Source organism: Hemibagrus wyckioides, linkage group LG22 (assembly GCF_019097595.1).
Source record: "Hemibagrus wyckioides isolate EC202008001 linkage group LG22, SWU_Hwy_1.0, whole genome shotgun sequence".
In the NCBI taxonomy this organism is placed as follows: Eukaryota; Metazoa; Chordata; class Actinopteri; order Siluriformes; family Bagridae; genus Hemibagrus; species Hemibagrus wyckioides.
Window position 1 is genome coordinate 13,786,646 of NC_080731.1, and position 16,357 is coordinate 13,803,002.

At 37.0% G+C, this 16,357-nt stretch overlaps 1 protein-coding gene across 5 annotated transcripts; it reads right to left on the minus strand.

Moving 5' to 3' along the window:
• Nucleotides 1–77: 77 nt before the first annotated feature.
• Nucleotides 78–15,672, minus strand: LOC131343378 (hemicentin-2). 5 transcript variants are annotated; one of them, XM_058375023.1, is made up of 20 exons: nucleotides 15,534–15,672; nucleotides 11,110–11,291; nucleotides 7,985–8,257; nucleotides 7,558–7,709; nucleotides 7,106–7,259; nucleotides 6,796–6,985; nucleotides 6,570–6,664; nucleotides 4,516–4,702; nucleotides 4,337–4,434; nucleotides 3,748–3,922; nucleotides 3,542–3,660; nucleotides 3,268–3,429; nucleotides 3,044–3,160; nucleotides 2,905–2,933; nucleotides 2,707–2,773; nucleotides 2,013–2,604; nucleotides 1,788–1,948; nucleotides 1,607–1,676; nucleotides 1,313–1,511; nucleotides 78–1,146 (listed from the first exon to the last, which is right to left on the minus strand). In XM_058375023.1, the coding sequence occupies exons 2-20, from the start codon at nucleotides 11,207–11,209 to the stop codon at nucleotides 739–741; spliced, it is 3,348 nt and encodes a 1,115-aa protein (XP_058231006.1). In that variant the 5' UTR covers nucleotides 11,210–11,291; nucleotides 15,534–15,672; the 3' UTR covers nucleotides 78–738. The 5 variants fall into 5 exon arrangements, with proteins under 5 accessions (XP_058231006.1, XP_058231005.1, XP_058231004.1 ...); XM_058375022.1 differs by having other exon boundaries at nucleotides 2,013–2,773; nucleotides 3,769–3,922; XM_058375021.1 differs by having other exon boundaries at nucleotides 2,013–2,773.
• Between the last annotated feature and the right edge of the window lie 685 nt (nucleotides 15,673–16,357).

Below are 16,357 nucleotides of genomic sequence, written 5' to 3' on the forward strand. Positions count from 1 at the left end.
CCTTGGAAATTTTTGGCCCATTTTTACATTTTTACAGAGGCCTCTTTAAATTTGGTAACAAAAAAACAGAACAAATACAACATCAACTAATTTTTATTAAATGTTATATTAACATGAACTCAAGATTTGAATTTATAGTTTATATATATTTTATATTTTATATAATTCTGCTGATATTAACATAAAACAGATTTGTTCAGTGGTAAGGTAGCACATCCTTTGGTTATGTAACTGTAACAGTCATGTTGATTTGCACTCGAAAAATCCTAATGCTTCGTTCATGCACCTTTCTTTTATAACATTTTAACTGCAAACCCATGCAGCTAGTTTTGGGACATTCATTCTCTAAGAAATATCTGTTACTATCCTAATATCAAATAAACATGTTGCAATAAAATTAAATTAAATATTATTAATTTATATCATTTAATGTCATTTCTAAAGCGCACATATATACATAGTTTCTTTTTTTTTAAGTAATAACATATTCTTGGCATTTGATAGACATGATTTCTTTTGTTTGTTTCTTAATGATGTACTCATACTATAACCAGGAATGTAGAACAGGAGAATTATAAATGCAGAAAAAATAAGCAAACCAACAGCACCTTATAAATCAGAAAAGAAACAAAGAAACCTTAATAACAGCCTTCGGTCCTGAGTGGGACATGTCTGTCGTTGTCTTCAATGAGCATTCAAGTAGGTATTGGCCCTGCCAGAGAATTTCTTTTCCATGATTCATGATTTGCCATGGTGAGTAGACCGAGCATTTTGATCGTGCTCATGCTGGGAATTGCTCGGCGGTCTCAGAGACCCATACTGTGTAGGGTTGGAGGGGTAGAAGTGCACATCAACAGAAACAGATGTCATGCCCAGGGTGACACAATGGGACAGCAAGAGAGGACAGGAGGCATGTGAGAGGCTGATACTGTGGTGTACTGGTGTGGAGGAGGAATCACTGGTCTGCAGTGTCAGAGAAGAACGGAGACCCTCTTCCTGACTGCCCAAAGGGTTGGAAGAGGGTGGTAAAGGTGCATCCCTTTGGCATTGCCCCAGATCTTGGCTCCTCCAGTCTTCCATACACTGAAGCTGGGCATCAGACGGGAGAGAGGGCGTGGCTTTGCTTTCCTCAAATGAGGTCTCTAACTGAGGTACAGAAGTTACAGAGTTGCTCATCTGATACACTTTTAACATTTGATGAATACTGTCTATCATCTGGAATAAAAATCTAGGCTATGACTTTGGACAACAACTGCCCTCCCATCACATATCACAACCAGCCATGACTGATGAACATGCCATCATCACTGACCTGCTCCTCCTCAGAGGGCTCTGAGTGTGTTTCCACTATGACTGGCATGTCTTGGCTTGGCTGGACGTCTTCCTGTGTGTCATCATAAGATGGTTCCATTAGCAAGGTGGATGGACTTGATGTTGGGGGATGAGCTCTCATCTCAGATGTGTTTGGGCTTTGCTCGATAACAGCAACCATGTTGTCATCCTCAAATGCTCTGCAGCAAACACCAGTGAAAAAATTGTAAACATCATTTCAGTTGCTAAGTGTAGGATGAATTGAGGCTGGCATTATAAAATTAACTAAACTCACTTATTATCATATGTCCTTTCGATTGCAAGGCGTTCGCCATGCCTGCAAGGGCCACCAAGGCCTCTGAGAGCTTTAGTAAAAGAGTGTCATTATTTGGTTTGTAATATTTTCATTTATCATTCATTAAATGCTCTTGGAAGGACAATGATTTTAGATTAGATTATAAAGAAATTTAGCATGCCTGCTCGTCCTGTAGTAACGGCTACCGGGTCATTTTTCCGGAACAATGAATAAAAAGCCATTGTGATGAAAATGAATGCCAAGGAAACTCCCACTCCAACTACAATTGGAATGTCATGTTTTTCCAGCACAGGTAGCCAACTTTGTGACTTCCTCTTCTCCCTATTAAACGATTGTTATCAGAACATGGTCAGAACAACAAAAATCCTTAAATTTTATATACTACCTGGCATTGTTGTCTGTAGTCCTCATGGGAGCCTTCGAGGTGTTTTTATTCAACAATTCCAATAATTCAGTATTATTTGCCTGGGATGCCTTGGTGACTGTAAGCTGCTCAGCAGGCTGACTCCTAAACTGGTGGACCTCCACAGGAGCTGCACTGGTGACACTGTTCATATCATACAATGTGAACCCAGAGGTCTGAGTTAGTTCAAGAGCCTGAACCACTGAGCTATGAGAGGAGTGGTCTTGCTGTGAACTTGTGTGCTGCTCAGAAAATCCTTGGAGAGAAATTTGATTGAAGGTCTGATTTTGTGCAGACAGTGATTCAGGTTGTATGTGGCTTGGGCGTAATATCTCATCTTTATGCTGGGTGATCAGATTAGTTGGAGTAACATGTACATGTCTTTTTTGTGTACGTGTTTCTAGGATTTTGGAGTAAGGGAAGACCAATTGTGTTCCTGGTGTGCTTGAGAGGTCTTTGTATTTCTGTGTTACTCCCGTGTTACTTGCGTTGTCATGATCAGTGACGGAAGTATAGGAGGAAAATGGGGTAGGAACACTGATAGAATGTGTTGGTGAGTTCTTCAGGTAAATATCTATAGATGTGAAATTAAAACAATCACTCACAACTTTTATAAAGACATTAGACAAACAGTACACAAATAACAGATATAGGCTGTTGAATAGATTCATTTTACCTCTATAAGATTTTAAATTCTGTTCATTGGTAGGATTTGTAGGATCTTCTGGCTTGATTTCTGGGATCTAAAATATTTGTGAATAAAACAAACCTAGAGTATTCACTCAAAAGAAATACTGTTTATCTGTCTGCATTGTAGAGCATACAGAACCACTGAACACCCTAATGATGGTGTGTGTGGTGATATGCTACTCACTGTAGATAAAAAATCCTCTTCAGGATCAGCTTCAAGTTAGAAGATGAAATCAATTAGAGCACAGCATAAAGGTATTGAACTATTGATGATTGCATGGCTGGTGCAAAATTGAATGTTCTCTGTAAGAGAATTTATTTACCAGAGAAAACTGTTATGGTGGTCTTTCTTCTGTCCTGACCTAGGTTGTTTTCAGCAATGCAGTAATACTCGCCTGCGTCTGACTGGTGGGCATTAGAGATGTGCAGGGTCTCATTATCTGCAGGGCAAAAAGCTCTTCAAAGTGCAAAGCATTCTAGATTCATGAAAACACATTCAGAAGAAAATAGTTTAATAGAAAAAAAAACGATTTCCAGAATCTCTTGCCATCAATGCGTATGCGTGATGAAAGTGATAGAGGTGTCTGAAGAGCACTTCTGTGCCAGCTGTATTTCAGTGGAGGGTTTCCAACTGCTTGGCATGGGAGAATGATATTGGCTCCCTTGGACACGTTCACTGATCCCGAAAATAACACAATGACAGGCTTTGCTGAAAAGCATTTTAAAGGTCCATGAAGCATGAACAAGAAAAAAAATTCTCAGCACACTGAATAACCATTCATGATCTTACATTAGGAATAATTTGACATGGTGGAATTTACCAGCTATTTGTAGGCGAATAGTTTTCTTATCTTGTCCCACAGTATTGGAGGCTGCACATGTGTAAAAACCTTCATCATAGATTCTCACTGAGGAGATGTAAAGAGTTGCATTTCTCACCCTGTGAATAAAGTAGCACCATGATCGCTGGGATTTGTTACATTTTCTATATAACATTCCCTATGGTAACCAAAAGCCACTGATTTACATGGAAAATCCAAATGTATACCCCTTGGTAATTTTGCCTCCTGTTCTTACAGACTGGCCACTTTTTGACCATTCAATAGAGGGATCAGGGTGTCCTGACACCTGGCACTGAATTACCACCTCCGCTCCCACTGCAGAAATCACCGCCAGGGGCCAGATAGTCACGGATGGAGGAGCTGTCAAGATGACCACAAGAAGAACAAACAATGATCCCAAGCTGGTATAAAATTAGGAAATAAAGTCGAAAAATTAATCATGCTTGAAAACAACTGATAAAATGATAGAAATAATTGCATACTGCCAAATAACCTACACTTCATACAGTAAAGTGGAAAGTGTTATATTCCCCCATAGTTAATGGGTGAAAAAAGCGTTCTACAAAGAATGTAGGTATAGTCATTTAGTAAATATAAATGTATCCTTAAAGCAAACTTTAGGAGTTAATATGTTAACAATAAATGTTTTGTTTTTAGAAATAAAATTTGCATTCATCTCATTAGTTGCACTAAACTAGAATTTTTTTTCTACTTTAGTATAATGCAACTATGCATAATCAATAAAAGTATCATAAACTATTTAATGTACCATACCTAGAACCTCCAGGAAGATCATTCTAGAGGTTATAGACCTTTGTAGAAAGGAATTAGAAGCTCGACAAAAATACGACCCCCTGTCTGTTTCTTGAACACTAAAGAGAAATGGTTTACAGCATACATTATTAAGGCAACAAACATAACTTGTGTTTTGCCTAAACCAACTTCACAAGCACCTGTGAAAGAGCAGGTCTCCAGTGGCCTGGGCGGAGATGTGTGACCTGGATTGGAGAAGCTGGTTGTTTCTAAACCAAGTGATTTGTGCAGGGGGTCTGCTGTGAGGAGGGCTGCAGTGCAGAGTCACTGAGTCACCCTTCCTCACTGTTTTATTGACAGGTTGGAGGACAAAGGTCCAGTCCATGACTATGAAGTACAAAAGAAATAACAAAAGAAATCATTAAGATGTGTGTCCCAAGTCCATGTCTCACCTGATAGTAGCACATCAATTTACAGGCTGTTTACTGTTTTCCTTGTTTTGCTATGCCCTTTGAATTTTTTTCTCCATTTTTGCTCATTTGTTTGTTTGTTTTTTTTAATCTCTAATTATTAATTTTCATTAATAAAATCTGCAATTGGCACAAGCTTGCTTTACTGCTTTACAAGATGTCACCCTAATATGGATCCTGCAGAGACTGATGTTCATCAAAGTACATATGAACAGTGTCATGAGTACAAAGTTCATCTTCCGCCTCAGCATATGCTATGGAAGTTTGGGCTCTAGCTTCTTTTACTATGTAATGCAGGGGCTGAATCCAAGAATTACTGACTAAAATGGCAGGAAATGACTCAGTCACTACTCTCAGTCTTTCTACTCTCTATCCAAAGGCCACTGAGAGAATGCAGATGACTATGACTGTGACCATCTTTCAGTACTGCAGACATCACACACAGAACTGATGCATCTTGTTCACAGAAGGCCAGAAGAAGAACAACTATATGTATCAGAGATAAAATATAGTTTTTTATTTCAGAAATCCAGGTTACCTACACCTACCACCTTGGGCTTAAAAACACTCTCTATATAATTACTACTTGCAGTCAAAATAAATATCACTCTTTTATCTCTTGGACTGAGGACCCTTTCCTGTTTCAGCCTAGATTATGACTGGTGGAGGACATTTCATGAGCCATGAACTCATCAACAAACTGCCAGTCAACCATTTTCCATGAGGTAATACAGGACAATATTATCCTGGAATGTCAACAAATGAGCCTATTATATCATTGAATACGTAGGGAATATTGCAATGGAGCCCATTTTGCCTCATGCAAAAGAAATGTGGAAATGTAGGATGTGGACTCAGGCCCTGTCTAGACTGCAGTGGTCATATGCTAAAGTCTTTTTATGCATTATCCCTGCTGTACTTGCTAGTTAAGGAGAACAGTTAAGATGTTCACCAAACTTTGCCTGCTTATTGTATATAAAAATTGCCTCAGGCTGGCAAATTAGAAATAAATATACATTAGATTTCAATCTTTTCAGTTTTTCATTCTGAATTTTTATATTTCTGTAAAGCTGCTTTGAGACAATGTCCAGTGTTAAAAGTGCTATAGAAATTAAATTGAATTGGTCATAATCTGAGAGAAGAAAATGGCCTTTGTGACTACTGACCTCCAATATGTATACTGGGTCATGCCACATGGGCTAGCTAATGAAATTCTGTTGACCAGGTTTACATAAACAAGACTTTAAAAGACTATGACTATAGATAAATGGTAACTGCCTACATTTATGACATTTCAGGCAATTAAAGATTAACCTATTATAATATGTGATCTATTATAATGTATAGAATATTTTAATTAGTTTAGGAATGGGTTCATAATGTGACACAGCGACTGAAGGTATTTAAATGCCGAGAAATGTGTTTTACATCTATGTCTTTTCTGAGTATAGATTTTCATCTTATGGATTTTGTACAGATGAGACCAAGATTAAAGTGGCATGACCCCAGCTGAAAACCTGGTAAGGACTCCCTGGATTTGTATGACTTTTGTATCAATAGGTCACTTATGGTTTTAATTTCTTACCCACATTTGTAAAAACAAACCTAGAAAGTGACTCTGGTCATTCAACCATCCAGTTCACTAGAACCTACCCCTGACCAGTGACTTCCAGTTAAGGTTTATGTACTGCTATTCACTTTTATGTAATACTAAGGGTACAGACTTCATGAGTACCTGGTTTGTACACATGAATAATTTTTTTGGAAGAGAGCAATGGTGGTACCTGCAGGAAGGAGGTAGGCAGACTGCGATCTGAGTCTCTCCTTGTCATTGTTAGCCTCACAGTAATAGAAGCCTTCATCTTCTGGCAAAACTCTCCTGTGGGAAATACAGAACTGATTTTTTTTCATTCAATAATTTCAGACAAACTTGACACACTCAAATATTTCTCAATGAAATCTCTTTTCAAAATTCCATTCTAGTGATGAATAAGGATGGGTTAATCTCACCCAAAAACAAGAAGTTGTCCATCATCATGCAGGTCCCATCTCGATGTATTGGATAACACTTGGTCATCTTTGAACCACTGCACTTTGGGAGTAGGGAAACCACGGACTACACAGTGCATGGCCGTTGCCATTTCCACAGCAACTGTGATATTCTCAGGACCCTGAATGATCTCAAGACTCATGCTATGTCCTGCAAGTACAAAAAGAAAATAGCAGCATGTTTAGGCAACAATCTCACAATAGACCGGTGTTACAAAAAAGGGAGGCAACATTTTTTTTGGTTAAGTGGAAGGCATAAATGACCACATACCTCCAACTATTAGGGTAGCTGTACCACTCTCTTTGCTCATGTTCAGTAGAGGATTATGGGTAACACAGACATAATGGCCTTGGTCTTCCTTGGTGACGTTAGTCAGGTGCAGGGTGCCTGAGGTCTTTCTCTGACTCCCCCCTCCATATTGACCCTATAAAACAATAAATCATGCAGACAGACAAGAATTTACAGCCATCTATACAGCCCATCTCAGCATTATCTTTTGAAAAGATGCATAATTTTCATTTCTCCAAAAAACTTTTACGCCATACTCACCCCCAAACTATATGAAAACCTGAACATGATCCACATTTCTTAATCTCAGTTACTTTATATTTTGTAACCAAGTACCAAAAATTTGTAATGACATCTAATGGACAAGGAATAAATTGCAATTCTGGAAGTGCTAAAAATTGAAAACCCTGTGTGTTCAGAGAAATATGCAGTACCTGTATCTGAGTTCCTCTGTTAAAAGCTTTGCTGTTTTTCAGCCATGAGATGTGAGCAGGTGGAGAGCTGTCTCCTGACACACACTGGAAAAACACGTCCTGACCCTTAATTACACTTTGAGACTGAGGACTGAAAAACACATTTTCCAAATCTGCAGGAGACAGAAACCAAAACTCAGTGGGAGACCAAAGAATTCACCAGCATAAGTGTATAGACTGACACTTATTACACAGCTTAATTGATAGATGGACCATGTAGTTTCTCCTTATGAGTATAAAAAACACAGTAAATGTGACTGACAAGGCAGCTGGATTAAATGGTTTTTACAGACCCAGCTTCTATACCAAACTGTAAATAAATTATACTTCTAGTGCAAGTCCAGTCCTGAAAATAACCAAGTCAGCACTTCTAGTTGATGGTACATACATGCTTTGCTGACCGTGACAACATTTCTGATTTGTTTGGTTCCCTTCCTTGCACTGCAAACATATCTTCCTAGATCTTCCTCTTTAAGCCAAGAAAAGAACAGAGAGCCGTTGGCCATCTGATGAACTCCAGCTGCCAATCCTCCATTTCCAATCCTCCATCTCTCCCACTTCACTGGTAGTCCAGTCTGTGTGGTTGTGTCATACACTGCACAGTGCAGCATTAGAGGACTGTTCAGAACACCAACACCATCTTTCGGTTGGACTGAGAACACTAAACAACAGAGAAAAATATTTAAAAATATGTTAACAGAGTATTATGATTAAGATAGCATAATAATATATATAAGTTAAATAATGTATATGTGTGGCAATGTCACATGGTACATTTTCTACTATATATTCTTGAAAACCACAGGTTTTCCTGAACATAACAAAATTGACTTATTTTCACAGAACAGAAGTAAAGAATTTCAAGAATATTTCAATCCTTTTCCACTGAAGAATGCCTTGCCTACCTCTACATTTATAACCTAATCTACTTATGGAAGAGCAACAATAACCAAATTTTAAATAATTATTCATTTACAGGAAATGAGTCACACTTACTCGTGATATACTGTAAGTCATTTATGGAATTTAAACATTAGTTACATTATTGCTAATTAATTTAATCAGTTGTGTTCTATTGATGACATTATTATTTATTATATTTAATTATTTATTTTTTCCTTAGCGTTTGTCCCGCACACTTGCAGGGTCCGCTGTTTGTAGCGGACCAATCGACCTGCGTGATTTGGCACAGGTTTTACACCGGATGCCCTTCCTGTCGCAACTCTCCCATTTTTATCCAGGCTTGGGACTGGCACTGAGGGTCAACTCTTCAGTGGCTGGGGTGGCGCCCTGCCCGGGAATCGAACCCAGGCTGCGGCAATGAGAGTGCGGGAGCCTGCCGCTGGACCACCAGGAGGCCATTTAATTATTATTTATTGATTATGTTTATTAATTTTCAACATTTTAAAACACCTCTGTGAAGTTTTTCTCAGTTTTCTCAAGTTTATTTTGTGTTTACTTTCAGAGTCAGTCATCTGATTAGAAATTAGAGTTGTAGTTATATACACTATATGTAGCTATATAAAAACCTAATCAAAACATGACATTCATTCTGGTTCACGGCTCTGAGGTTGCCAGATTTTGCTTTCGTAGGCATGCCTAAAAGAGTTTATTAATCACTGCAAAATTTGTTTAGTTTAACAATATGGGTTAATTTGTTTGTAATTAAAACCAGTACAATATCAGTTGATCCAGCACACCCAGTTAATTAATATTTTATTTTCTGCACACAATCGTACTAAATGTTCATATGGATAATATGCTATTTTATCATGCATTTAAATAATTATATTGAGATGTCAAATGAATAAAATTCAATAGCTAATTTGATGTTATGACAACATGGCCACAATTTGAAAATTATTCTGAATACTTTGATGATTACTGCTCACTTGATTTAACTTAATTCTATTTTATTTGTATTTGGCACAGTTAACAATGGACCTAAAAAAGCCACAAAGCAGCTATACAGAGAGATATAAATTCAGGATATAAACATTTTTTATAAAGATTTTGAAAATGTATTCCTAATGAGCAAGTCAGAGGCAACAATGTCAAGGAAACACTCCCTGAGACGATATGAGGAAGAAACCCTGAGAGAAAGCAAAAGGGAAGCCGTCCTCATCTGGGTGATACCAGAGAGTGTGATAATAAATCATTTTCCTTCTATAACTGTGTACTATATGTTCAAAAAGTGAACATGAACATTATGTCAAACATTAACATCAGGTTTTAACATGAAGTCTATCTTCATCTGCTGTTCACTGATAATAGAGACTTGAGTTCAAAATTGTTCATATCAATTGCTGCATGATTAATTCAGTTCATAAGCTAATTTCAGTTCATTAATTATTTTATCCAGCCAAAATGTTGGTCTTTAAGGTAATCAATGTATCTGATTAGGAGATGATGCCCTCCACACGATAATAACTCCTTGTCATATGTGTTTAAGGGACAATACTATTAATAAATTAAAATTTATGTATATACTTAAATACCACTTCATAGTTTGGGCAGCTCCAACATATTTACATCTCAAAACATACATTTTATGGTTTTTAAGTCCAGGATTGTGTTTGAGGTCTGAACACCAATGTGCACAATTTTGATTCACTGAAGTCCTCACTGTATAACCTCACTGAATGTGGCTTCTGTCAGGAAATCACACTTATCATGGCAGACAGATGTAGACAGACTATTTTTATCACTGCATCAGTTTAACTATTGGCAGTCGAGCAAGGTTAGAAAGAAGCCTAAATGTTTTCTCTATGAGCTTAATATATTTATCCATAAAGAGCACCCACATTTAAAGTATCTGAGATTTAGGTTTCTTGATTCAATTATTGTTCAATATTATTTTGTTTGTTCTGTGACAATAACAGTGATTAAAAAACATAAGAACCAGAAAATATATATAAAAAAAAAAAAACTATCCATACACTACACACAAATACAAATTCTGTGATTCCTCAGAAATGATCTATTTTTCATACTTTGCGATATAAATATTAAACCTAATTCTTAAAGCAAAAAGCTCCCGGTGAACACACATCCCACTCTGTGGAAACAGGTAGTTTGAAGTCTGCTGTTGCTAGGTTACAGTCAAAGCAACACCAATGTGTTGGCAAACAAATGCAAAATTAGCATACGACACATTCTGCAATCAGGGCCTTATCATTACAAATGAAATCAAACTCTCAGAAAATACAATAACAGGTGTGCAAATGTGTTCACTGCTTAATAAAATGCTGAATCTAGAGTTCTGGATTCTGTCGATCTGAAATGATGTGCCTCTCTTTTCCACAATAAAGTTACATAATCCAGAGACAGGTGCAAAGAGGCGGAGATGTATTGAGAATCTGTTAAAAATCAGACACACTGAATTTCATTACTCAGATACCTTATAGGTCAGAAGTGCACCAGAAAACTGAGCAGATCACCACATTTAGCTGAAGAAGATAAGTTTGTTAGTATATTTAATATAGTTTATCTTGTTATTTTCACCGTACGTACCTAGTTCAGACTGAGATGGTGTGATGCTGATTGAACAGGAGAATAGGATCAGCCAGACTGGCCAAATCATCTGGTCCGAGGTGTGGAGAGCAGACACCATGCTAGCCCTCTCCCACTGTGCCGTTCACTTGTACACATTTATCCATAGCATAGCTCATCATCTGGTTGGTGGTGTCGGTGCTCTAAAACAAAACAAAACACACACACCCAGACACAACAGCATTTACTGTATTGCATCTCTTGGGTATTACTTATTTAGCAGTTATTTCCCACTTATACTTTATGGAATGACACAATTTGCCTAATGATATCAATTAAATATTGGTATTGTGTGTGTGTTTTATTATTATTATTATTATTATTATTATTATTATTATTATTATTATTATTATTATTATTATTATTATTATTATTTAATGAGTAACCAAATGTAATATATGTTTCTATCCTGTTTTTTAGCACGATATCAGTCTTACTGGCCAGTAAGACCCTCCACCGAACAACACAGTCCCAGCAGCTGGCCTCTCCTCTCTGGCTCACTGAATATTCCTATTTTGGTTGTGTGCTACAGGCACCATTATCACAACCCATGCTTTGTACACTACATGCCTCTTTAGTGCCTTCAATGGACTGGCCACTTTAGTCCGCGCAGCCGCAGCCCCTCCACTCGCCGATTGTGACATGAAAAGAACAGGCCTGCTTTGTACCCAGAGGATCAGTTAGCGAGCCTGTTAAGAAACGCTTGTTGTCTGATCGTGTGGGCTTTAATAACTGTGTCCATGTAAGGTGCTCACAGACTTGATGATTACCTAATTTGACTAGTGCTAAAGCAGAGGTGTCCATAAGACACCAAAAAAAACCCTACCAAATATAAGGTGAAGATTTTGCACTTATTAATAAACATTATAGTCCTTCTTTTTCAGAAATTTGATCATTATATTAAAAAAAAAGCATTATACAAAATCATTATAAAATCTACACATTGTAACTCATTGGTCCATCAGCTCACACACTCACACAACTATCTAATCTATCCATATGTTCAAATAATCCATCAAAGTCTTTTTCACTGAACATCATTCAGCATGTTTATAATGGGGGTAAGATAAAAACAGCACACAAGTATAGTGAATAAAACATCTGTATAGCTTCACATATCCCAGACACTACTAATCAATTAAAATAGAGTACTAATCAATTGCTAGTCAATTAGAATAGAGTATGAATCAATTACGAATCAATTAAAATAGAATGCTAATCAATTACTAATCAATTAAAATAGAGTAAAGCTGTTCATTTCTGTATGACTGTATTGATAAAATATTAGCAGCACATTGGGGCATATTTTGAAGCTGGTACTGAACATTTAAAGCTGTAATTCATGAAATTTCACACACACACACACACACACACACACACACACACACAAAACACTTTAAGACGAACAGTGTCATCACACACAAATGAAACAAGAACAGAAAGCCAGGAGTGTGTTGAGGGGATTATTACTATACTACATTACTATTATTATTACTAAACTATACTAAATACTTTAATATTAAATGCTGAGTCTTGAATTTAGGGCATAAGAGTAGGTGTACACACACACACACACACACACACATACACACACACATGTACATATAAATATAGACATATGGGACATATGAGAATATATGTAAATAAAGCTGAAGTATAATGCATATATATTAAGATTTTTTTACACTGTTTTTAGTTTGTTGTGTTGATGTCCTTGTTTATACTCTATAGTGAATCCAGAGACAAATTTCCACCTTGTGGCCAATAAAAGTAGTTAACTAACTACACGCCATCATTACTACATGATGAGAAATTCATTAATGTCTTGTAGTCGCTCAGTATGTGGTGAGTGCTTAGCTCTGTAATGGTTGACTGCAGTGTCATGAATGAGTACTTGAGAACCATGACTCATCTGGCGTGAAGCAGAGACAGCGGGTGGGTGAGCTAATGGGACTTAATGCCAAGAGCTGGGGGTGTGTGTTTGTTTTGGCTTCACAACACCCCATTAAATGAAAGCTGTCATCAGTTCATTAATGTTTTAATTAAGTTCTCTCTCCACAAATATAATTTAGCATTCAGGAATGGGACAATGCTAAACCCTGTCCCAAAAAGGTATAATTACAATCTATTCAATAGAGTTGAATTACTTTGACAATTGAATTCAGCAGTTTGAACTGTTTTAAACACCAGAACAGGCTTTTGTATAGTAATACCACATCAACTAAAGAAACTGTTCTCCACTATTAAACTCTGTCTTGAGTCTATGTGCATGGGATGCTGAAAGATCCTTCCAGTCAAAGGCTAAAGATTAAAGATATTTGGGCATAGAGTTTTCAGTACGTATGTGACCCAGACCAACTTAACACTGTACAGTTACTAGCTTCAGTATGTTTTCCTGGATTTTGGGTGTGTTTGAATTAAAGCTTTCAACAAAGTTTTAGCATTGTGGCATAGTGAAGTTCACTGTGAACTGTGGAGCTAGTATTACTGAATCAATGAGAGTACAAATCTGTCAGCTAGGCATGCCAAGTCAGCATCAGCAGGGGTATGCAATTAATGAAGTAGATGTACAAGCTAAACATTTTTAGGGGTCAGTTCTGAGGCAGCAAGCATATATTTGGAACCTGGCTTTCAGAATGTTCAGATGCTGACTGCACAATCAGGAGTGCTTCAGGATTACAGAGTTGTATATTAGTAGTATGTCACCACAGTCTGGCTGGATAGACAACAGGGGATGTAGAGAAAGCAGCAAGCAGAAAATACAGAGGATGAAACTGACTGGCAAACCTGTCATTGTTTTAGCAGTAATTCCATAGCTGACAGTACAAGGGACAGCCATTAACCCAGTAGACCACATTAGCAGATGCAGCCACACTACTGCAGTTGGTAGAAATAAAAATAAATAAATAAATAAATAAAAAACCTTAAAAGCTATGACCCATTAATGCAAAGTGAGGAGAGGAAAAGAATGGAACCCACCTCCAGACTACATATACACAGGGTCACTAGTAAGGGGACATGAATGCTTAAAGGTGGTGGTGCCAAAGGATGAACAACATAAGCTGTTAAATGAATGCAGTCTCAAAGCTGCAGTCATGAAGAAATAACAAAAGTGAGTGCCATAGTGTTCCTCAGCATTCTCCAGAAAAAAAGTATAATAATAAACCATGTACTCATCAAGACATGAAATAAAAGTGACAAGCTTTGAAGTTCAGGTTGTTCACCAATGATTTGAGGTCATCAGGATTGCTAGAGCTGAGGACAAAGTTTCCCTGAAACTAGTTGGTTCTTTTACCAAACTCTAAAAATAGTCTCTCAATATGATCTGTTTTGTCATGAAGATATCTACAGCAAGGAAGCAGGGACAAAAACACACTATCATTTTAAAAGCATCCCAATTTTGAGTGTAAACAACATACATAGCTCAAAACACATGGGGCTAATTTACACCTAGTGTAGGCTTTAAACTGCGTTTAGACTCATATGACAGTATCTTATACTTTACAAGCAAACTTTGTTGGTGCAAAAGGTCTTAATTATAACTTAAAACTCTGACAAGTTCTGAAAAGCCCCACAAAAGAGCTTTAGCACTGATACATAGTTTCTACACATCAGTCAAAAATTTCCCATAGGTCTTCAACTGGGTTGAGATTCGGTGAATAAAATATTAATTTTCAGTGACTCTTCAATTTAAGAGGATAGGTTGACCCAAACCATGACAGCAAAAAATCATAACAGAGGCAATATGTTACAATCTGTGGCAACAAAATGAATTTTCAAATGCTATACTGTGGCTTCATAAAAAAGATAATTACTATGACTAGCAAAATCTACATTAAGCTGATATTACAAATAGCAGATCAGTTTCATAGCTACCATCTGTAGCCTCCTATTTATAGTATCTGGATAATTGTAGATGATAATATTAGCATTTGCTTTGTAGTAGAGAGGTGCAGGGTATGTGCATAATTACAAATAACCAGATGCACATCTGCAGAGAAACATATGCTGATGTAAAGCTAGATAATATTGAAATGTTATCTAATCTTTTCTCATTTTAACACTTTATTTGTTCAAAATTCAACTGTATATTCTGAACTATAACTGATAACTCTATATAACTGTATATTGTATATAACAAAAGATTAATACAGGACACATGGGATGTATGCGTGAGCAATGAAAGCAAACATTTCTCATAACGCTAGAATTATAAGCTTGAACTTTTAATGAGTTGGGGATTGTTAGACAAGCAAATTAAAAAGAAATTGTAATGCATCACAAAATTCACATAAAACTGACTGCAGATAATGATAATATTTCACAATGGTAGAATACAAATATTTAATTTATCATGCATATAGCATTAAGCAAAGGGGACTTACCTGTAAATGAGAAAGTGCTCAGCTTCAGTGCAGCATCTCTGCAAGCTACCTTGTTGTGCATTCACTCTCCTCTTCACAAGTGCGTAGGGTTAGATCACCGTGCGGGTGCACGCACAGACACACACTCACACAACAAGCACGCACACAAACACAAGCGCACAACACAAGGGAGATGTGTTCATCTCACAGCCTGGAGATGCTCAAAAGGCTTAGAATAATATGAGAGCACTAAAGCGGCACTCATGCATGTATTCAAGCCTGATTTCCACACTGCACAAAATGACAAGTCCACAAACGAAACACTCATTTACTCCTTTTACAAGAAACACCGAGTGAATGCAGTGATACGATTCAAAGCAGTATGCCAAGTTCAAGTTAGATTGAGTTAAATGGGCCTCAGTTTTACAATAACACACCACTTTTACAATAACAAGGAAGGAATATTTTAATCAAAGTAAATATGCAAATTAGCAAACCATGTAGTGTATTGTGTATATTCCAGAAGTAAGATGTATTTCTGTAACTAGGCTTATTACTGCTAGCAGACTTACTGATGAACTGATTGTGTATGATTCAGGAAAGTCAGAGTGATGCAGGGACACAGTGGGAGTGGGAAATGTTGAATAATTAAAGTAACAGATTTCTACTTTTTCCAAATCTTGCACATATTCCGCTTAGCAGCCTAAAGCCTGTAAGCCATGCCACTCTTGTATGAGTGTGTCTTTCACAGTGAAACCCAGACCATATATTCTTTAATGCAAGATCAGTTGTATTGAATTCACAGAAATGTCAGTGCCATGCTGCTATCTGAGTTCTCAGATAAT